Source organism: Tachypleus tridentatus, chromosome 5, assembly GCF_004210375.1.
Source record: "Tachypleus tridentatus isolate NWPU-2018 chromosome 5, ASM421037v1, whole genome shotgun sequence".
Lineage (NCBI taxonomy): Eukaryota > Metazoa > Arthropoda > Merostomata > Xiphosura > Limulidae > Tachypleus > Tachypleus tridentatus.
The window spans coordinates 9,930,449-9,955,347 of NC_134829.1; the positions used below are offsets into that span (position 1 = coordinate 9,930,449).

Here is a 24,899-nt window from a genome sequence, read left to right on the forward strand (position 1 = left end):
ATAAAATAGTGAAAAAACAATCCAGAGGTAAACGACCATGTCTTGAAGATTCTGAGCAGCAATCATCAACATAGGTAACACCCATTGTACCTCATTTTCTTATATTACATTCTCTTTCAGACAAACTTTCAGGGCAAATGTCTCCCTTTTTCATATAGGATAGAAGGGACAAGAGGGACTTGCTGGCTCCCCAAAGTCAGTCAAGAAGCTTTGATCTGGTGACATATTGGTGGAAACATCAACATTTCAACACAGTGAACTACTCTTGCATTCAAAGGCAATTGGGGATATACCTGTTGAGGTTACACCTCACGCTACTTTGAATTCATCACGAGGAGTTATTGTTGAGAGAGATTTGAAGAACATCCCCGAGTCAGAGATTCTCGCTGGTTTCTCCACCCAAGGAGTTTCTGCAGTGAGGTGTATCTCCACTTGCAAAGATGGAATTATGATGCTGACCAATATCCTCATTCTTACATTTACATCATCACATCCACCTTTCACCATGAAGGCAGGTTATCTTAATTGCAGGATACGACCGTGCATTCTATACCATCTGCAATTTTTCCAGTGTTAGTGGTTCGGTCACTCAAAGATATCATGTTATAGTTCCTTGAAGTGTGCTCATTGCGGTTGCAAAGATCATGATGCCTATGAGTGTGAATCGGACCCTCATTGCATCAATTGCAATGGCTCTCACCTGTTCTACTTTCGTTCTTGCCCTAAATGGTTGGAAGAAAATGAGGTGCAGCATTTGAAAACGATTCATGACATTACTTATCCTGAGGCTCGAAAGTTGCTGTTTCACCACTTCATCTTGGATGTATGCTGCTGCACTTCATTCCATAACTACAGTGGGAGTGCAGACAGATCTGTCTGTGCCTCCAAAACAATCGTTCTCAAAACAAATGAAAGGTCTTATGACCTCCATGGTTTAAAAGCTGATGAATCAATCACAACACACATCTGTATCCCTTACATACATTCCAACAAATCCCAAAATCCACATCCTTTGGTTCCAGGTACAAGCATTTCCTCAGATACGTCTTCTTCTTCCATCCCAAGATGCAAATCAATCGTTCGTTCACATTCTCAGTCACTGGAGTCCTCTTCCAACAGCAAAGATCTGCCCAATCAACCCATGGCAGAGGGTCCATGGAGGTCAACAGACTTCCTGCAAATAAAGACAGTAAAGAAAAAATATGTGGTCATAAACAGAAGGGCTCTCCACTCAATTCCTCTACACATAATTCAAAATGGCCACCTTGATACAATAGAACTGTTGAGGTTTACATTCTAATCTGGATGACATCAAAACACTGATTGCTTCCTACCATCCTGTACGTCTTTCCTTACAGGAAACATTTCTGAACCCTACCAATATAGTCACGTTTTGGTGGTTTTCTTTGTACAGAAATAACAGGAGGGGTGGCACTGTTGGCTGATCATCATGTGCCCACCCTGTCTTTGCCACTCAACACACTCTTGTAGGCAACAGCCATCTGTGTTCCTTTGGGTCGTAACTGTTTGTTCTCTGTACCTTTCATCTGGAGAGACGTGATCAATCAGACCTTGATGCTCTCATTGAACAGTTGCTGTCTCCCTTTTTCATCCTGGGGGACTTTAATGGACATCATCCCCTCTGGGGAAGTGCTGATATTGACAGGAGGGGCTGCTCTGTAGAGTGTATGCTCTTTGATCACAATCTTTCTCTTTTCAATGCTGGTTCCTCTACTTATTTTCATGCACCTGGTCAGTCCTTTACTGCTATTGATCTCTCAACTTGCTCTACTTTGCTATTCTCCCATTTTTTATGGAGGATTGACAATAATCCATGATGCAGTTATAATTTTGAGAAAGACTGGCTGTGGTTGATGCCACCTGACCTGCATGCCCTAGTGGAAGATGGATCATGCAAACTCTCTCTCTTTTACTGTTCTCGCAGAACTTGATGCTGTCATCATCTGTAAGCCATCAATAGACGACTGTGTGGCAGAAGTAACTGACTGTATTATACAAGCAGCTGCTCAATATATTCCTAAAACCTCGGCACGTTTTCCACAATATCCTCATCCATGGTGGAATCCTGCAGGCCACATGGCATGGAAGGCTCAAAAATTGGCCTGGGATACTTTCATGAGCTATCCCACACTCTCGAACTGCATCGCTTTCCAGCTGGCCTGTGCACGTGCTTGGTAGGTAAGATGTCCAAGCCAGAAGGAATCTTGGATTAATTTCACAACCAGCATATCTTCTGCCACCAGTTCCAAAGTCATATGGACAAGATTGGAAAGGTCAGTGGGCAATATAATTTTGTCCCCCCTTTGATTTTGCTCTCTGATGGCCAGCAAGTAGCTAATACCAAGAGCATCACCAATACTCTAGATGAAAGCTTTTGCTGGGTATCTAGCACTTCTACTTATTATTCCACCTTCTTAGCCACCAAGACATGAGCAGAGTGATCATCTCTTTCCTTTCGAGCTGATTATCTCTATGATTATAATTGTCCTTTTATACTGGTGGAACTCAAACTGGCCCTTCATCGGTCTGGCAGTACATCTGTTGGACCTGATGATATATGCTATGAAATGCATTGCCATCTGTTTCCTACTTCTCTTGCTATTCTTCTGTTTGTTTTTAACCGGATCTGGCTGGAGGAAAGTTCTTCCTGATGCCTGACACCAGGCTATTGTCCTGTGTTTCTGTAAGAGTGGGAAAGATCCTAAGATTCCTTCAAACTACTGTCCAATTGTTTCGACGAGCTGTCTCTCTAAGACCTAATAGAGAATGGTTAATGCTTGTCTTGTTTGGTTCCTTGAATCGAACAACCTCCTCTTGCCCACCTAGTGTGGATTCTGACAACAGAGCTTTACCGTGGACCACCTGATTTGATTTGAAATGTTAATCAGAGAAGCCTTTTTGCAACAACAGTATCTTGTATGAATATTCTTTGACATTATGACACAACATGGAGGTATGGCATTTTGTGAGATCTCCATACATATGGATTACGTGGCCATTTGCCTATTTTTATTAAAAATTTTTTAATGGACAGGAGATTCCAAGTTTGCCTGGGTTCGACACTTTTCTGTTCTTTCCTACAGGAACTTGGAGTCTCTCGGGGCTATGTTTTGAGTGTCACACTTTTCAGAGTAAAAACTAATGCTATCACTGCACAACTCCCTCTCACTGTTGCAAATTGTCTCTATGTCAATGACTTTCATATCTCATGTCAGTCATTGAACATGAGGTATATTGACAGACCACAGCAAACGGCTTTAACTTCTCTTCCTTTAAAACCGTTTGCATGTACTTTTGCTACCAACGGGGTAATCACCCTGATCCTGAACTCTATATTGGTGAAGTTGTGCTTCCTGTGGTCCCTGAGGCAAAGTTATTGGGGCTCATCTTTGACAGTGAGCTGACCTTTATACCACACATCAAGCAGCTACAGGTCAAATGTACAAGAGTAATGAACATCCTCCATGTCCTCTCTTCCCCTTTTGGTGAGCAGATAATGTTCTATGCTAAAGATATATCATGCTCTTATTCATCCAAAACTTGACTATGGATCACTGGTCTATGGCTTTGCCAGAACCTTGGCCTTAAAGATGCTGGACCTTGTTCATCATCAAAGACTTCGGCTCTACACTGAGGCTTTCTGCACTTCCCCAGTTCAGAGTTTATACATAGAGTCTCATGAACCTTCTTTGCACCTCCATCATTTGCAACTGTGTTTACTATATGCTTCGAAACTTCATTCCTTACCAAAGCATCCTATCTTGAGTTGTGTTTTTCCTTCCTCGGTGAGCCATATTTTTTTAGAACAGATGATCTGCCATTGCTACTTTTGGCCTTCATATTCCGGTGTAGTTGGGTGAATTGGGTCTGTCCTTGGTTAACATTGCTGTATTCTCTGATCAGCCCATCCCACCATGGCTTTTTACAGTCACCAAATGTGACCTATCTTTAAGTCATCTGAGAAAAGCAGGCACTCCTGATTGGCAATACTGTTTGTTATTTGCTGAACATCTTTCGAACCATCCTTCCATTCCTATATATACAGATTGTTTGAAATCAGGTGATTGTGTGGGTTCTGCCATGGTTTGTTGTGGTTCGGTGATTGTGCGCAGAATCCCCTCTGCAGCTTTTGTGTTCACTGCTGAACTGTACGCCATTTCTCTTGCTTTGGATCACATAGAAGCTAAGCAGTACTCAAACTGCACTATTTATACTGACTTGCTTAGTTCTCTACTGGCCCTGGAATTGTTTCACATTAGTTCACACACTGTTCTTGCCGATATTCAAAACAAACTGGCCTATTTCTCTTTAACATCTCCTTCTATCCAGTTTTTCTGGATACCGGGCCATGTTGGTATTTGCAGGAATGAGCTAGCTGACACTGCAGCTAAATCTATCTGCTCTGATACTATCACTATTGTGCCTGTTCCATGTGTGGAATGTGGTCCTATATTCAAGACTCGGCTCCGTACCAGCTGGCAGTCGACTTGGAGTGAGCAGTGTGATAACAAGCTTTTCCAAATAAAACCCTCTATTGGACTTTGGCCATCTTGCTTCTATAAGGATCGAAAAGAAGTTGTTCTAACTAGACTACGCATTGGTCAATTTTTTAACTCAGTGTTTTCTTTTATTTGTCTCTGCTGCACCATTGTGTAGTTTTTGTAATACTCAGGTCACAATAAGCCACATTTTACTGTTTTGCCCTCATTACAACTCTCAATGATGGTATCATTTTAAACATTTCCTATCCCAAGGTTTGTCTGTAATGTTAAACAGTGTTATTGGTGATGGTGACACTGTCCACCTTGGAAATGTTTTTAGTTTTTTAAACGCCATTAATCTTTTTAATGCCATTTAAGTTTTTTAATTTGTACATTAGACCTTTTTTAATGTGTCCTTTTTAAGAACCACAGTCCATCTAGTTTTATTTGAAATTAGAAAATGGCCGTAATGTTAAATAACTTGAAACAGGGACTGGAAAGGCCAACTTCAGGTGACTAACGCTGCTATTTTATCTGTTTGAACTACCCGTTAGTCATCCTGGCGAGTTATTATTAAAATTTTGCTACATGTCTTTTAAAACTTTTATTACTTTACTTTTTGAAAATGGCCATAACATCATAAACTCGGAACCAGAAATGGAAAGGCTAACTTCAGGTGAATGATGGTGGTTTTTGTACTTACCTGTTAGTCTTTCTGGCAATTTATGATAATTACAGTTATGCTCAGAAAATCCTTTACAACTTGTATTAATGTAGTTTTTCTCTTAACGTTGTAGACTAAATATAAACATGGGTTTTATGCTATTTATGGTTTTTTTTAAACTTTGTTTTGATTTATCTTAATTTCCTTTTATGAATTTTACTAAATTTACTTTAATTTTAACTTTTTACTGGATGTTTGGCACAGATAGCCTAGCTGCTTTGCACCATAAAACACCAAATCAACCAACTGATTTCCAGAATGTACTTCCTTTCACTACAGCTGTTACTCAATTGCTAGTGTTTCCTTCCTTTCTTCATTTAAGCATTGATTTGAATTTTTCTTACTTGTTCCAATCTTTTATTTACGACTTAATTATCCTGGTGATATTCGTCCTTTGACACTCTCCACCTATGTCAGTGCAACCTCTGCTCAAGTTCTGTATGTATGCACCTCATTCAGATAATATTATCACTTTTGCTTAATAAAGTGTTCACTGTTGGGTTTCTGCATACTATATGTTGGAACAGTACTATGATACTTGTCCCTCTGCCACCATCTTGGTCAAAGATCAGTCTCTTTATAGATTCCTTGGTTCAAGGAAGGGGTGCATATTTCAATGGTAAGGAATTATAAGGTGTTATGTATAGTTAATGAGCCTTCCATACACAATGTTTTAGAACTTCTTGCTTTTCAAAGGGTGATGTCTGATGGTCTGGGCTTATTAAAGGGAAAATTGTCAGCCTTCACTCTGACAATTTGACAGTGATGTTTTTCAAAGGGGGTACTTGGTCTGGGGATCTTTGTTTTTGAATCTTAAACCTTGTTTCTTCTTACCAGCCCTGTCATATCACTTGACTAGCTTGCTGTTCCTGGGGTGATGGTAAATCAATTGTCTTAAACCAAGCAGCTTCTCCTGACAGAATGGATGCTGCATTCTTAGATTTTCTATTGGATTGACTCCCGTTTCAACACACTGATGATTGGTGTATTGATTACTTGTTGGGATATTCAGCTACTGACATTTTGGTCTCTGATACCTCACCCTTAGGCTTTAGCAGTAGTAGATGCATTCCATCATGACAGGATGGGATTGCATCTCTTGGCCTTCCCACCAATTTATATGTTACCTGAGGTACTACCTAATATTTATTCCAACCCGTTGTTGAGTCCCACTGATAGTACCAGATTGGTGACTAAACCCTGATTTCAACATCTGTGATACCTTCAGGAGTACCCACCTCTTCCAATTTCTCTTTGGCCATTTCTGTTGAGGCAACCATGATCTGACCTCATACACCCAGCTATCCTGATGCTTAAGCTTTAAGTATAGAGGTTATGCAGTCTGCATGCATCAGGGTTTAATTTATGAGGTTGTCATCTACTTATCATAGTCTTTAGACAGTTATCAACAGAAAGGTGCACATATTGGCAATAGTGTATTGGGAGAAGGTTGAAACAACTTCAATCAAAAGTGCTAATCATGACTCATTTTCTTGACCTGGCTTTTTGACAAGGGTTTTGTATCTTCCACAGTCATTCTGTATAAGGCAGCCTTAGCAACTGCATTTAGATATTTGAGACAAAACTTGTTTGCATTCTCAGTACTCTCCAGCCTCCTCATGACACTTTGGGTCCTTCGTCCCAACAACTATTTCACTTACGTAACTGCATTAAATGCCTTTTTACAACATCTGTTTGAGTCCTTAGCCTCATGTATCATGTGTCATATTTTTCTGAAGGTTTAAGTTTCATTGCAGCTGACCTACTGATGTCACAGGTCTACGTTATTTGTTCAGATTGTGCACAGGATGCTTTATCCTTCTATCTACTTATTCAGACAGATTTTTCGTCCCTAAGATATTGACAGCCAGAGAATAGGATAAATCCTTCCACTGATTCATCTGACTTTTATATTTTACTTCTATGGTCTAATGGATCTCGATCATTTGTTATATCCAGTGAGGGTCTTGAAGTGTTGTGTTGCTCACACTATTGCTTTTAGAGTTGTTAAACGGATGATATTTTATTTGTTGGAATCCTTCATTTTCCTGGGATTTCTCTTGGGTTACCTTGTTGGGTATGGAAATTGATCCATGTCACTTATTCTAGGCTTTCTTTGGATATTAGGAGTTTTCTGTGAGTCACATCTGTTCAGGTTTGTCACATTTCTATGTCCTCAGTGACCTGGTTGAAATGCCTGCTGGAGGACAATGCACAGGCTGGTGTAAGGACCTCCTTCAATAGTTTATCTCACATTATTTGCATGATTTGAGAGTATCTTTCTCAGAGGTTTTTTACTATTCACAGCAGCTGTCTTAAACCATATCCACTAGATTATAAAGAGTATATTCATTACAAATATTGCATCTATTTTCCCTTTTTCTTATTTCTCTTACTTTTTTTTTTTTTTACAGGATTTCACTCTGTGGCAGTTGTTGCTTAGGCAGGTGTGCTTTTATCAAACTGATTCCACACCAGCATTCATTAATGCAGCACACTGTATCTAGATTGCAAAGGCTCTTGGTTGAACACAGTTTCATCTGCATCCTTTTGATAATTTCTGGGGAAAGTGGAATTTACCCAAGTCACATGACTGAGGAGTGACAGTGAGTGTTCAGAATTCCAGGCTGGATGAGCTCTGTTTCCTTAGCTTGAGTATGCAATTCAGGATCTTATTCCAATACCTTCTCATTATGATTCTGCAGGCTTGAATTGTATCACTATATGGCTATAAGTTGGGATCCACTCACAAATATATATGCATTGCAGTCCAAATGCTCTAGCCACCAATGTGGGATTTAGGAACCATAGCCCTATAATTCCAACTGTCAGCAGTGGGACTTTGGCTCAGCCCCTCCACCTTATCAGTGTGCGATTCTAGCTGTAAGCTCTAGTGTAAGAAGAGGTAAGCATGTTTTGAAAGTTTACATTTTCTTAAATCAAAAATGTATTTCCATTAATACATATCTCCTTTCACTTTTTCTCACTCTTCCTCCCCACTAAGAGTCAGTGTTAAAGACTGTGGATTGGGGCAGTTTCAAAAAAGTGATAACGTTATTTGAAGGAGGTACTAACATGCAGTACCAGAGTAGAGGGTGCACTGACATAGGTGGAGTGTGTCACATGACATATATATCACCAAGGGCAATTAAGTGAAGAATAAAAGACTGGAGCAAGTGAGAAAAATTCAAACCAGTGCAAAGGTAGAAAAAGGAAGGAAACCCTAGCATTGAGTAATAGCTGTAGTATGTGTAGAGGTAAATATTATTGGAAATACATTTTGATTTAGGAAAATGTTAACTTTTCAGAGTAAACAATAGGTCTTCAGAATTTGCAAAAAAACAAAACAAGTAATAACTTGTAGTAAAGTGAAACAATGAGACTTGAGAGTTTGAAAGAAGAAAGTAATCAATTACTTGTTGTGGAGAAAGAAGAATTTCTTTTTGTATAATAAAACTATATCATTGTTGTGAATTTTGAATGATATTTCTAGTGTTACATCTATCAGGAACAATTCTGTCAAATACATTTATATTCATTTACTCTGTAGGCCTTATGCTGTAAACCTTTTTCCATGTCTGGTCAAGATTTCACAAAGAAAAGATGAAGAATCTGTTCAGGAAACGCTGGGTGTAGCTGTTGGAAAAATAATGCCTATTCTTGGGAAATTTGCTAATGATACAGAAATAAAGGTACTGTAACTCTGAAAAAAAATTTTTAATAGGCTAGGAAGAGATTAGAGTCTCAAAAGAGTTCATCCTTCAATATTTGTTCAATTTCCTTGAAAAGAAGTCTCAAGATTTTCCTGTATGTTGTGAAATCAAAGTGTGGTGTTTTTTTTTGGTTTTTTTCTAACACTTTATTCTACGGTGTAATATATTCTTAACCAAGACATTTTGACATAAAGTCAGAATTACTGTTCTTTTTTTGTTATATATTAAACCATAACATAAATATAGATATCCAGTTTTTAGCAGTACATTTTCCAACAATATTTTTTACTTGTGAAGAGTTTAAAGCCAATATTATCAACCAGTCAGAAGCTACAAATTTAATTATTCTATACAAAATATATTTTCACCTTATAATTTTGGTTGCAAACATAGGAGAACTTTATAAATGTAGGCAAATTGAAATTTACTGTAATTTTTATTAGCATTTAACTGGCATGTACCAGGAGTCAAAATAATTTTTTAAAGTTTGAAATGAGTTTGATATATTCTGCTGTTTTTCATTTTCACATCAAAAGAAGAGTTTTTTTTCACATTGCTAATTTATAGCAGCAGGTCATTTCTTGAAGTGAAAGTAACCAGGTACAAAAATAAACAACTTCTATCCTGACATGTGATCTGCTTGAACTTGAATTAACAATGCTGAACACTATCTCAAAATAATTCAGTACCTAATATGTTATAAGGCGATTGTGAACAAAGTGATCTTTTGATTAAACTGAGAGATGATGTGGAACTGAAGATTCTTATTATTATATGCTCAAGCTAAATGCTGCCATAAGCTTTAGAATTGAGGTCAATAAGTATTGAATTTTATATTATAGGATATATTACTATGAACTGTTTATCATGTAGCTGAAAGCTATCTTGTTCCTGAAATAATGGGTCTGTGAAAATGTAATTACACACAGCTAAAAGAAAAATATATTATTAGTAAGATATTGTACATGAGTTAGACCATGATTCACTTGAATTTAATTGATATTTACATATTTTGATTGTTTGTTGTGCAAAATTTATTACCAGCTTTGTGTAATGCATATGCATATTAATTGCACTTTGTGAATGGGTGCACTCCTCTTTTTTATATATTAAATAAGAGTACAGTTATCTTTCCCTAACATTTTATATTGAATTAAAATCATTCGTGGTAGAATGTTTAAATGTAATGTGTTAAAATATTCCTGTAGTGGGTTTTATGTTTGATTTTTTAGCTTATAGCCCACCACTTTTTTTGCAATAAACATGTAACTGCATTCAAATACATACATACATACATACAAGGTTTAATAGAGTTTTTATTATTTGAAAGTTTTATCAATGGTTATGTGCTAAAACAGTAAATAAAGTGTTGCACAGCTTCTGATTGGGTATTACTAGATGAAACTACTTTTACCCATCATAATGAAAATCCTTTGTCATTTTCTCATTTCTGAGAACTATTTGGTTCAAAGGCTTCTACAAACAGATTGCTACCACAAATTGTGCCTCACTTAAACATGTTGTGGTTAATCTCTTCTAGAAAGTGAAACAATACCCTTCCATTAAAGTGCACTAAATGAATCCTAGCTCTGTTGTTAACTACTGTTGACTTTCTGTGAGTCAAACTCTCAGGATTATAAGCAGCATACCTGCAGGATTTCATAATACACCAAGAAATTAATTTTATATTCTATGAGCCTTCCTACCTTTCATGAAATTCACAAGGTATGGAAACTCTGGTGTATGGAAGGTGTGTTTCCTTCCCAAATGGTAGTAAATAGTCTACAGGTGATACTGGATTCTGTCAAACTGTGATTGTTATCACTGTTTTTTTTGTTGTTCAGTTTGTTTGTAAATTTTGTTTTAATTTATTAGATTATGCTGTTATGTTGCTCATCAGTCTTGCTAATTTTCACAGGCATCCATGAACATTAATGGGATGTTATTATTAGGACCTCAAAATGCTGCATACTCCTATGCTGTTATTTTTCATGGCACATTTTATTATGATTATCCCCATTTCTTTAATTGGACAAATTAGATTTTAATATAATAGTTCTGTTAAGGATTTAATGGCTTACTTAAGAATTAAAATATTTGATGAAAAACTTCTATTCAAAAGTGCTTATATTTGAGTAGAAAAGAAAGATATCATAATATAAAAATGAAAAATAGTTTCTGAAATTTAGTTTGCTCATGTAGTTTGCAAATGTTTTTACAAAACCTTCAGAAACAACAAGAAAAATATGTAATGAAAAGTACTTATTCTTTTTTGTAGACAGATGTACATGTATATCACCATTATTTTGAAAAATTGTTTATTTCTGCTAATTTTAAGTGATACAATAAAATAATTATAATACATTTATATATAATATCTCTCCATTTTTCACTATACAGATGCTCTTGAAGGCTTTTCTTCCAAACTTGAAATCATCATCTCCTTTAGTAAGAAGGACAGCAGCATCATCTCTTGTTATTATTTGTCAAAATTCTCGAAAGCCTCTGTTTTTCTACAACTGGCTTTTGACATCTTTATTGGGTACGTTAAACAAGAAATTTTTGAGAATTTTTTAAGTTTACACTAAAGAAATTGCATAACTATTTACATAAGAATATTTACACTCTGAGCTAAAAAATGTTACTTCAAGTATATCTTATCTGTTTCTTTTATTACTTAATGCTATTTCACTTAGTTTAGCTGAAAATAGTTCCTTTTACTCCTTTTATCATTTCTTGCTGCTGTAATACTGAAATATTTTACAAATTACACATCTTTAGGGATTTTGATGTTAGAAGTTTTAAACTAGTTATATTATTATATTGTTTTATTTTGTCTTCTACATTGTGCTCATATAACCTTATTTTACCATGATATCTCTATTTTTTCAATCTTGTTTCATTAGACTGTATATTTTTTCCTGTGACAGTTTTTTGTTGATATACATAGTTTTGTGTCCTTGTGTTTAAATGAACTTTTTTCTTTATTTCCTACCTGATTTGTAATCTGCTAGTTTTAGATTTTATTTCAAAATTTATTCAACCATATTTGTGAAATCATTTTATTTTTTACATGTATGCTCGTTTGCAGTATTACAGAATAGTGGCAATCATCTTTGGGTTATTCTGGAATTTATATAATTTAATGGATTAAATTTTATTTAACCCCATTCCTGAAATACTTTTGCTGAGTCTCTATAATTCTGTGTTACTCCTCTACCCCCTCATGATACATTTGGCAACACCAGTTCCTATGGTTTGGAGTATTTTAGTGTATAAGGTATTCTATAATGTCACATTCTCTTCAGAATTAACTCACAATTTATGTATTATTATTTGAAGTTATTATCCCATAAGTTTGGATTTAAATTTGGGATCTTAATCATAGGCTACCAAAACATTGTTTTTTCTCATGTGATACTTCAGGCAGATATTGTTTTTTCTGTATCAGTTGTAAGATGCCTTGGAAAGTTTCTCTTCTGAGTGGACTGTCCTTTCTGTGTCACTTTTCTTATACCTGCTGATTTTCCAGATTTTTAATTCTTGTCATCCTTTCTCATTAGTTTATGAAGAGGAAATTTTGCACTAAATTTTTCTGTTCTGCTTCTGACGTCATATATGATAACTGATTTTTACAGTAGATTCTTCAAGGCATAAAAGAAGATAGCCGAGGCATTTGCTTTTTCTTAAATAAGTCTTTTTTTTTTAATCTTTAGATCACCTATTGCCTTGTGAACAGGTTGTGCTAGTTCTGTTATTGCAAGTTATCTCTCATACCCTGATCATAGTACAGCTTACCAGACTGTCAGCATTGTTTCCTGTCATATCATTTTTATTAATTTTAAATCCTTATTTTTGAAATGTAATAGAAATAGCCATAACCCAGGAATTATTAGTGATTTTTTCATTTCTGTTGTTGAGTTTAACACATGAAACGACACTTGTTTCTGATAATTAGTGTATCTGTAGATAGGTAAACTTTCTAAACAATTTCAATAGATTAGACTGTCTCTTTTATTTGTAAAAAATGATTTTTCATTAAAGTAAACTTTACATGTGTTTGGTTAATTCCACTGAGATTTAAAACAAAATCACTTATCTGATTGAGTAATCTAAACTGTTCATCTACTCATATGTCTCCAAAGAGATAACACATTTTATAATTTCTTTCATGAATCTTTACTTAAATTTTTTTATAGTTTGTTTAGCCACTCATTTCACAGAATCTTCTTTTATAAAAATTAAATAATCTTGATCCTTGTATTTTATGGCTGGTTTTGATGTAAAAATATTTTTCACACATGTTCTAAATGAGAAAGTGATTATCTGAGCACTGAATTATTATCAGCATAATAACAGATCCTGTTTAGATGTTTCAGTCTTCAAATTATAACTTCATTTTTTTGCAGCTAGAATCCATTATTTTGTTTTCAAAATGTTACTGTGAACAAACGACAGATCTAAGTGTGGCACATCTAGTTTTACCTGTTTTAATTAATATATTTATCACCAAGATAGAAAAAACGTTTTTCACTTACCTAAATCCTACAGTTTTCTGGATACATTCTGTGGATGATGCTTTTAAAGATTCAGTTATACTAACAGTTTTATTTTGAATTTGAATTTAATCCAACCCAACATTACATTTGTGTTAAAAAAGTAATGTTAAGCTTTCATTTTTAAATAATTTAATGCCAAAAAGGAGTTTTTTATTCATATATGTAAAAATTGTTGCTCCTGTAAACAGGCTTTTGAAGCTGAGAAAAATGTATTATAATCTGAACTATTATAGAAAGTAAATATCTTTCTAGAGTAGTTAAATAAAACTTTTACATTATTCTCAGAAAATAAATTGCAGGCTAGAGAGACAATAGGAAATTGCAAAACTCACCTCTTCATTGTATGTAGCCTAAATTTTCACATGTTATCCAGAAAATTTGCTCAAAAACTGTTCAAGTATGTGATATGGATTTTAATTTAAAATTTATTTTGTCATAAGTGCAAAAACTAGTCTAGGCTTCTGTTGTAAAAGTTAACAATTGCATATCAGCTCAAATGTATAAAATTAAATGTAAGAACCCTGATAAGTTTCACATTGGAGAAAGTAAATGACAGCTTTTAACAGTATTGACAGAATATTCGAAAGCTGTCTCATATTTAAATATATTGATAAACATGTTTACCCCTTCAGTTTTGCAGATGTTGAAATCATTGACAAAGAAGACAATATTAATCATGGAAACATGAAATAAGTTGTTTTTATAAAACAAACAATCTTAACATTAATAAACATACAGTTGTACAGTTATACTTTTTTTATTTTTTTAAATGCTTAACTGTTGTTGATTTCTGTTACATTATTTCTGAATAGATAATATCCTTCTGATATTGTAGAACATAATAGTTTGAATTTTTCTAAGATTTTGTTCAGAGCGTACTAGTGAAATATATTGTTTTTCAAATAAGAGGTTTTAAAACATATTTATTTGTTTATTCATAAGTCAGAAATACATAATTCATTTTACATCTACTAACAGGTTACATTTGATCTATACTAAGTCTTGTTTTTTTATCATGATACATTTTATTTGTGTTTTGTTTAGCTCGTGGGCTTAAAATTCACTTTAATACCTTCTTTTGAAGTTTTGCTATCTGAGGGTCACAGACTCAAATCTCCATCCCACCAGACATGCTCACTCTTTTAGCCAGTTCAACTTACAATTCATACAACTTTGTGAAATGATTTTACTTATTATTTGTATTCATTTAATTTTTTATTTAACAGATACAGCTTCATGATAGTATAATTACTTGTGATTATTTCTTGGGAGGGGAGAGTTTATTGTTATTTTGTTTTATCTATTAAAATTTTGTTACAATACATTTACATTCATTAAAACTCATAAAATCAATCAAATGACTGAACAAATAAAAACATGTCTATCTCAGTCTATGTGTATACTGTGTAAATGTTTATTAATGGTACATTTGAATGTCATTCATACCTGAATACAAGTAAAACCTAACAGTTCTGTTTATTATATAGTTAGGTCCAAACAACTTAATACTTAAATATTTATGTCCTAACAACTTAGTAGCTGTTTAAAGAAAAATACATATACATTGAAGGTAAAACAATCTTTTTATTTCATTATTAAATAACAACAATTACTAATGAGATGTGTGTGCCTCTTGGGCACTGCACAGCTTCTCAGACCTTGGAATCAGATTGGATGCTGCCACCCTCATTTCCTGCTCCACATTGATTTCCGTACGGTACTTGTTTTTTATCACAACAACTGCTGAAAGCCCAGCTTCACAGAGATATGATGTCACAACTGGAATTAGGATTTGCTGAGCTTTAGCATTTAGCAGTGGATATTCATCTTTTACTAATATCTAAAACTCAGTTAGTTCCATGCTGCCAAATTTTGTTTGTAAAGTCTTGTCACAAGACAGCTCAATAAGATTTTCTTCTTCTGCAGAGGTAAATTCAGACGGGGCTTTGGTCTTGAATGTTTTTTGGATCCATACAAACTTCTCCATATCTTCTGGAAAGTAATTTTCAAATCATTCACTGAGCTGTGTTAGGTGCTCCTCAAAAACAGATTTTCGTTCATGGGTAAAATCAATTTCATTAGATGCAACAAACTGCTTCAACAGGGAGAAACAGTCTTTGCCACCATCGTCATTCATGTTTCTTCTCCTTAGTAGTAACTTTTTTCTGAAGGCTGAAACCTTCTCTGTGAGTTTTAGAATGTGTTACCTCCCTGCAGAGAGAGATTCAATACATTCAGTTTTTGAAGAGATCTCACAGATATGCTAATTTTGACAAAAAATCGGTATCCAAGAAGTCCTTGTCCTTCTTCTTTGAGATAAGAGTAGAGTTCCTGTCGTAATTGGTACATACTGGACAGTATATTCCCACGAGAGAGTCATTGTAAGCTACAGTAGTACAACAAAGATGTGTGTTCAGATCTCATGCTCTCACACGATTGTTTGAAAAACCTCACCTTCTGTGGCTGCATTTTTATGAAGTTCACCACTTTCAACACACTTTCCAGGACTAGGTTCAGTGGAGGACTCAGGTGCTTTGATGCAAGGGCTTCCTTGTGGATTATGCAGTGGGTCCACAGTGCATCAAGGGCTTTGCTTCGTGTGAGTGCCTGCAATCCTCCATAACAGCCGAACATATACTGACCACCATCAGTACAGATGCCAATGCACTTAGTTCAGTCTAAGCTGTTTTCACACATAAAAGTATCAAAGATCTCAAACTAGTCTTGAGCCTTTGTACCTGTAGTGATACTTTTACGAAAAAGTAGGTCTTCCATAATTTTGTCACCATCCACAAACCATGTTTAGCAAATCAAATGAGCATCCCAATCACTATTTGTTGCCTCATCTATCTGTAACCTGAATTCCTTCCCTTTCATTTTTTCATTTAGCTGATTGTTGAGGTCTTCAGCCATGTGTTGGATTCTATGACTGATAGTATTTTTAGATAAAAGCACCTTTGACAGCAGTCTTCCTGCAGATTCACCAACCGTAGTGTTCACCATATCCACTGTAGCCAGTAAAATCAGTTCTTCTATGATGGTGTGAGACTTCTTACATTTTGTCACTTTATATGCCACCTCACAGGATGCTCTTCATGTTTGACATCTAACAAAGTAAAACCAAAATCTAAATAACTATTGTCATATTTTCGATATTTCAGTTTCTTCACAACTTTGCCACTGGTCTGTGGTTTGCCATCCTTTTCTTCACTTCCCCACTTATTAATGTTAAATTTTTTTTCCATTTTTATGCACAAGGACTAAAAGTCAACAAAATAATTCATTGAACATCACTAGACTTTGCAGACACTTGATCATAATACCCTTCAGTTATTTCAATTACTGATGGACTCAGAGAGTCAACAGGTATTTCTATAAAAAATCCAAGAAATGAGAAAGTTTGAGAAGTTACTGGTGTAGCTGAATGTACAAGTAAACGGAAACATATCTTAAACATTCAAGAACGTCATAGAAAGGAATGTAGCATGATCTAATGTTAAAACTCTGAACTGCCTCAAGCTAGTAGTCGGTGTCTGACAGATATCGATGTTGCTGTTTTCCCTCGAAATATGAAATATCAGGTGTACAGTTTGGAAACCACTGGCTGAGCATTTGATATAACTTTTATTTTTATTTTTTGCCACTGATTTAATTTTATTTTATTCTTCCTGCTGTTTTTTGTTCTGTTTGTTTGTTTGTCATTTATGAGAAAAACTAGGTTGTTCTGATTGGAAGTTGATATTAGATGAAACTTCTTGATTTGTGATTGTCAAAGATAGTGAATTGAAAAAAGGATGCTGAATTTTGCTGCTTCAAGTAGTAGGCAAAACAGGCTTTTAAAATCAGTCATTTTCAATTGTATAGAAACAGGGATTTCTGTAGCATGCAGTTTTATTTTTTATAAATGCCCAAAGCATTCTCATCACTGCTGTTATGTTCATTATCATCAGTGGTGTTATGTGAACTGCCACTTCTTATTTTCTATTCTTATTAATTCTTACACTTGCTTCTTCCATTCCTATATCATTTTCTCAGTTGAAGGAGAAGTGAAATGTCTTTCAACAGCTCAAGTTCCATTTTGGTTTAAGAACCCCCTCCCCTTTTTTTTTTTTTTTTCCTTTTATACCTATTGGGATCACACCAGATTTTACAAAAACAAACTAATTATTTTTTTGTTACTCAGAAACACATACTATTTGATCTGTGTGTATGGAAGTGAACTATGATGTTGTACTGTGAAGTGACTTGGAACAAAGGCTCAAGGTTACCGATTCTCATCCTACTGATGATATCATTTGCAGAGTTTACAATTTGGATAACTTATGGACCATAGGACACAAGGAAGTTTTATGAGTCTTTTTTTTTTTTCCAGAAGAAAAGTACATCCTATAGTCTAAGGGATACTATATTATTATTATTATAAAAAAGTATCCAAAATATTTATTTAATTTTTCAAAGAAACAAAAATGTTTACAAGAGGGTAAGTATGATTTATTAAATTTGAACAGTTGTGCCAATTTTTCTTTTATGTATCTTGGATGAAAACATTCCAGTTGCCACTTTGGTTTTGAATAATTTTTATTTGTGAAGAGACAGTTAATGAATATAGAAAATGATCGTAAAACGCTTGATCAAACTAGTTGTTTTTCTTTTAGCTAAACACTGATGGTATCATACTTACCCATAATTTTTCTAAGTTGTGATTTTTATTTATATAAAGTATGTATTACATCATGTTGGAAACTACTGAGAATATGGACAACTATTATGTTAATAAAAACAATCTATAACTCTGCTGAGATGGAACAGCTAAACCATGTTTGTTGCTAGGTGACAGTACAAAACATCCCCTGCTGGTACAGTGGTAAGTCTGTGGATTTAAAATGCTAAAATCGGGGATTCAATTCCTCTCGGTGGACTTGGCAGATAGCCCAATGTGGTTTTGCTATAAGAAAACACACACACAATACAAAACAATCCACACATGGATACATACAAAGTTGAACTAATGTTAACTCTTACAAACAATGCAAAGAGATAGCTAGATAAATATGAATTCATATGGTGAGTAAAACTAGTTTATCTTGTGCTCACTTTCCTTTTGTGAGGGAAGCTGTAAAAGGTTTGAAAATATAAGTTTTCCAATTTAATAAAACCTATTTGACTAATGAAGTATATAAAGCTGTTACAACCATAAATAAAATTATTTTCAAAAAAACAACTTTATTCACCTGATTTCATTGTGATATCATTAATCAAGTATAATTATACCCAAGCAATTGTTTAACTATTATAATATTTCCAGAATTTGTCAATTTCTCATTTAAACATGCAATTATTTTATAGCAATAAGTTATATTGTTTATATGGAAGTATTTGGTTTGGGAAAGGCAAAAGTCAAAATTCAGGTGTACAAGTTTTCTTTTAGAGAGGTAAAAATTGACTCATTCCCTTCACATATTTTCAGAGCTACTGTAGAGCCTTGCTGTGTACCTTTATTTACACATACCAACTATCACCCAACCTTAGACGAGCTAGGCTGATAAAATACTTTGGATGAAAGCTGAATTCTGCATTTTACTAGGTTGGTGGACAGATCCATCCTGGTCTTTGGTAATTTTTGAAAAAGCAACAAAAACAAACTTGCTTATGACCCTTTTGCATTTGCTGGAGAGTTAGTCAAAATGAGTGTTTTGGCCTATCCTTCTACAGGTGTGGGTAGTTAATTTCTAGTGTTTTAATAGCCAAGGTAGAGCTACTGCAGTTAACACTTCAAGTGTAGTCACCAGAGATACTACCTCCATCAAGGTGTGAATGCTCCTTAAATCCAAGAGATGTTGCACAGATTCACTTGGCAGTTTGTCCATAAACATATCCACAAGGATACCCTCGTGAGCTGCTGACATCATGATTGGGTATGTGTGTGATACAAATCATCCACTGTAAGTGGCTATTTTACCTGAGGGCTTCTTTTTATGAGCTTTGAACGTACTGTCAATTGATAATTTGGTTCTCTCCCAGATCAAAATGTCAGTGTAGCTCAACTACACTGTATCCTTGTTGCTAAGTTGATTTTCATCCATGTGTTTAGTCTAGCCATTGCTGATCCATCAAGATTCAAGATCAGGCATTAGCATATCAGTGAATCACTTACCTGAGTAATGACCTATTTGAAACATTTTAGGAAATAACTCAGGTTTTCCTTGAGGGAAAATTGAGTACCAGAGTAGAAATGCACTCCATCTCATTAACAGGGAATTATGACTGTTGAAACAAGATATCTATAGTAGTCTTGACCATCACAGAGCAGAAGAACCACACTGTCATGAGCAGAGGGTGAATGTTAATCCCAGGAACCTCTGTATTCCAAGGAATATATGATTGTTGCTTCTTGGTATGAGAACAAGTTATCATAATGAACTCATTTTTCAGCTCTGCATGACCCTTCTCTATAGCCCATTGTAGTTCTACCAACACACTCTCATCTATCCCATTGTTCACCATGCCAATCACACAATGCTTGCTGCCTTTCATATAGTGAGACAGTTCCAAATATCACTCTTCCCCCCCCCCTTTGAGCCTTAAAAAAAGACAAAATATTGTTGTGATCATAATTCCGTAGTATCTGTTAACATTGTTGTTCTAGCTTTTATTGTAACTAAATCTAACTCTGTATCTTACTACATTTAAATGTTTTCCTGATGATAGTTTCAAGTAAAATGTTAGTAGCATTGGTTAGTGTCCTTTCAAAAGTTTTTTGTAATTTCAGACAGCATTGCAAAATTTCAAAATGCAGGAAATTATGTTGATTTACTTGCACTCACTGATAACAAATACATAAAAACTTGTCATTAATACTTCATTAATTTTTTTTGGTTTGGTAAATCAACTTAGTTTTAATTTTCTTCTTAATTTAATTCTATCTTGAATTGTAAGATTTATCTTCAAATTCATTTTAAAACTGGTGTTAAGCAGATATTGTGTTAATAGAATTATTTTAAGTTGAAAGACTTGTTTGCATTTATGTAAACAGTTAAGTTGCATGTCAAAAGTGTAGCTTTGGATATGTGTTCTGAGATTTGTTGTATGAGCTTAAAGATTAAAGAGCAGGTACAGAATACTCCATTCAATCAATTAACTATTCTTTGATGTAACTTACAAGACCCTGGTTTTCTTCTTACTGTTCACAATTTCAGTATTCTTGATAGTGCTTTAAATGAGAAAATGTTAATAAAATAATCTTTCATGGATACAGTAGTTATATCCAGAGTTGAATAGTAATAAAATAATTATTAAAGAAGAATGTTTAAAATGCCTAAAAGTTCCATTCACTGGATGTGTATGTTGTAAGGTAACCTTAGTTTTAATATATTATTTTACATAGAACTGATTCTACCTATACAACAAGATCGACCATTATATGCCATCCTTGGAGTTATGCTTTGTGTACGCCATATTATACCTCATTTAGATGATAAAACTCAAAACCTTGTATTAAAAGGTAGTATTGGGGTACGTCAGAAGGAGGAGGAAGTGGAAATAAGTCAAGATAAACTATTAGAGGTTTGGAATTTACTTTTATTTTTAATGGAATGATACATGCAAAAATACAGTTTTAAAATAAAGTTAGAGAAGTTTGTCATTTTTGAAGTAGTTTACTTCACTTGTTTTACTAAAATAAATTATGCTTATTTGTTGCTTGTATTGGTAAGCATTATAATATTTTGTGTAAATAATATCTGAAATTTCTGCATAGAAATAAGTTTCCGATATGACCTTGATGGTGAATAATGTTTTACTAACAAATTGCACTAAAAAACATTACTGGATAATAAATATTTTTCAAGTTTTATTTTTCTAACCTTCACCAAATATGTTGTTCAGTAGCTTAACAATAATATTACAGAACTTGGTCAGTTTCAAAATGTTATTCTTTTTTATTCCAGATTTACGAACTGCTACTGCACTATTGTAGACACACTGATCACAACATAGTTACAGCTGCTTTAGAGGCTCTACAGCAACTACTTAGAATGCCTCCAAAAGCACTTCGACATCTTTTGCTTTCTGTGGGAGGCATCAGAACATCTCGGATTTTCACATTTACTTCACACGTTGGCTTCAGATCACGAAGTGGTAGTAAGTAAATGAAATGTTTTGTAACCAAAATAGTTTATTGTTTACTGTTATACCTAGAAAAAAGCATCTCTTACAAAACAGTTATATATTACTATTACACAATGTGAATGTGCACAAGCATTTAATCTTTTGGGAGAAATATCTAAACAGAACTTACATGTTACATATCTAGGAAAATCAAAACTAAATTTAAATCTTTAAATCAGTTGATCTATTTACCACAAAGTGTACACAAATAACTATTATTTGTTTTGTAGTTAACTTGAAGTAGAAACAGTGGGAAACTATTTTAAATTAAGGAGTTACAGTATGATGACAGCAGAGAGTTGATATTAAATTTGCAAACCGTTATATTGTTCTCTTTGGTATTTCACAACGGCTTCATGTAAGTACATAAAAGTGTTTGTTTGTTTTGGTTTTTTAGGATGAAAGCAATAGAAAATTAAATTTAATTATATTTTGTTAATTCTAGGCATCTCTACTAAAGAAAAGGTTAGTTACTTTGATTAACCTTAACTTTTAGTTAGATTTTGTTTCACAACATTTTTTTTTTACTCAGTTAATATGTTTTTGCTGTTGATTGAAAACAACCATTTCTCACTTTTTTTTTTAATTTCTTTTTAATTAGGCCAGAGTGCAGTTGCTGCTGCTACATTTGAGGATGAAGCAGCTTTAGATGATGATTCTGAATTATTGGATCTGAGGAACAGGGAGAGTTCTGGTAACTTAATAATTTGCTACCAAATATTTAATTGACAATTTGAAGTATCTACTTTTATTGAATTGTAGCAGTTGTAAATGGAGAATATAAAATGCAGAGGGTAAGGGAGAGATAAATGCTAATAACTTGGCATCCTTAACAGTATTATAATGTTATGCTTTATTCTGTAAAAGTCTTACTCACAAAAAGGACTTGTATTTTAAACTTAAAGATTTTTCATCAGTTTGTTTTGTGCCTCTATGAAGTGAAGCATTAGTATGACAACAAATACTTCTTGGTGCTGAATGTCATTATTTTTATTACCAGTATTATCAGCATAAAATATTTTTTTTTTAGAATATTATTGACACTGTTGAAATTTTACCTCATGGCCTGTAAATTTTCTTATTGCATAATGGATGACTTGTAGTGTTTTAGAATTTAAACTGTTTATGAGTATTGAATTAAAGGAAGATTCAATCTGATTTTTTTTCATAAAAGATTCATTTTTATTAGTTTGTGAGCTTTATTTTCATTAAGAATAAGATGGACATGGACTAACAATTAGTATCCTGGTCTAGAAATTGAAAGGTCCATTGTTTGTCTATTTATTGCAAAATCATGTATTGTATTTTATTACCATGATTGCATTTTAAGAGTGATGGTCAAATCCCATAACTTGATAAGAATAGCCCAAGGATTGGTACTGCCTTCTTTCTAGACTATTTTGTTCCACATTAAGGTTGGCTGATGCATTTAGTCCATGTCTAGCTTTTCATAAATGTCCAAGATATCCAAACACAAAATGCATTGAAAATCTGAGGTTAAATTACAGTAGTTTTTCTTCAATAGTTAAAGAGAGCTACAAAGTTCTGATAAATAAAAATGAGATAACAATCTGATATTAATGGATTTTAGCATTCTTATATGATTGCTTACTTCTACTCACAGTTACAATTATTTTCAAATTGGTTGCTCTCTAGTGTGCACATTGTTGGTTATGGTTCGCCATAAAGTCCTACCTAATTCCACACATGTACCATGTAGTTAAGCTGCATTTAAGCACATGACTACCCTCCACTGACAGAAGTGCAATACATTTTCCAGTCACAACTGACTGCCTCTGTGGAGTTAAATCTGACCTTTCACTTTTTGATTTGGTGCAACACTGTTAAGACCAACTATTAGATTCCAGACTTTTTTTTTTCTTTTGATGGGTTTTGAAACATTTAGTTACTGATTTTTGCATTTTATAGTATTACTTATAAAGCACACTTTAATTGGATATCTTTATTTGATTGTGAATTTTTTTTTTCACTTAATTGATACTAGTGAGTCAGTAATTTAGAATTCAAGATTTATTATTATGGCTACAATAGCTACTTGATGGTAGCAGCATTAAACAAATCATGATAGTGGCTTTGATAAGGCCATCGTGGACGTCGATAGCTTCTCCACCTTCCTTTGCTTTGCAGGCATGTTCTTAACCTGTTGAAGCATATAAACTCCACCCACAATTTTAGACTTTATCCCAAGTTGGTGTGTTTTGTCTTTGTCAACCATGTCATTTGATCCTTCCCCTTCCTTATTAACTTCAGCACCTGGTTTTGAGTTTTTGAATTCCCTACATTGATTGATATTACACATTGCTGAGGCATATGCACTTTATGTATCATTATTTAGCAAATCCATTCTTGGTCGACAGCAATTGAATTCACTTCTTTCTCTTTGGGGTTTGGATTTTGATACTTCAATGCATTTTTCTTTGTTAAATGTTGTTCATTTACCTTTCTCTGAGGCTTTCTGTCATTCTTTTAAGGGTTTACTGGCAGAAGCCCATACTCTCCTACTTACCAGCTTGTTCAGATTGTCTTTGTTTGCCATTTCCTTCTACACTAAGCTTCTGTGTTGCTGGAATGCTTTGTTGAAATATGCATGTCTTCTCTGATTTCATTGATATCTTCGATCAGCCCTTTTTATGACATCTATGATATTTAAAGAGCGTTATGGTAGTTTGTAGTCTCCTGTTGAATCTGCTAGATTGCATGCTTCTCATTACTTCCCATTGTTCTGACCTCTTCCTCTTGTTCCTACTTCTTGTCCTCTCCTTTGCACCATCAGTATTATCAGTGACCACACTGTGGATTAAGTCCTGTGAAAGCCAGTCTTACTCAGTTTTCAGAAGTGTCATTCACACTTCCCATCTTATACCTTGTCTCACTTCCTCTCCACCTTTCAGATTCTACTTCTCACCAGTCTCTCACAGAAGCAGGTCAAGTTCTTCTCATCCATGGTGCCAACAGACAGGTTTCATCTGTTCTTCCAGGATTCTTTTCCTAACGTTTCATCATCCTCAATAAAACATGGGAATGATATTCTTTGATCAGTCTATCTTGCTTGAAACACTCCTCAATATGCCTCGGTATACCATGGAATCTTATCTCTCAGATGGGCCATCACTAGTTGATTCTGGTTTTTTATGTTCCTTCTCTCACAATCATCAATTTGTTTGTTGTCTTGTAACATACCATATGCCCTCATTCATGTTGTGGATCATCTGTT

At 34.3% G+C, this 24,899-nt stretch overlaps 1 protein-coding gene across 9 annotated transcripts in view; it reads left to right on the plus strand.

Moving 5' to 3' along the window:
* The window catches only part of htt (huntingtin), a 303,204-nt gene that overhangs the window by 34,454 nt on the left and 243,851 nt on the right, over window positions 1–24,899 (plus strand). For all 9 annotated transcript variants that reach the window (XR_013028209.1, XR_013028210.1, XM_076501072.1 and 6 more), the window contains 5 exons: window positions 8,777–8,918; window positions 11,340–11,481; window positions 20,883–21,061; window positions 21,445–21,637; window positions 22,266–22,358. Coding sequence is in view for 7 of the 9 variants with exons in the window: in XM_076501072.1 (XP_076357187.1) it covers window positions 8,777–8,918; window positions 11,340–11,481; window positions 20,883–21,061; window positions 21,445–21,637; window positions 22,266–22,358 (749 nt within the window). In the remaining 2 variants the exon portion in view is untranslated. The remainder of the gene's footprint in view (window positions 1–8,776; window positions 8,919–11,339; window positions 11,482–20,882; window positions 21,062–21,444; window positions 21,638–22,265; window positions 22,359–24,899) is intronic.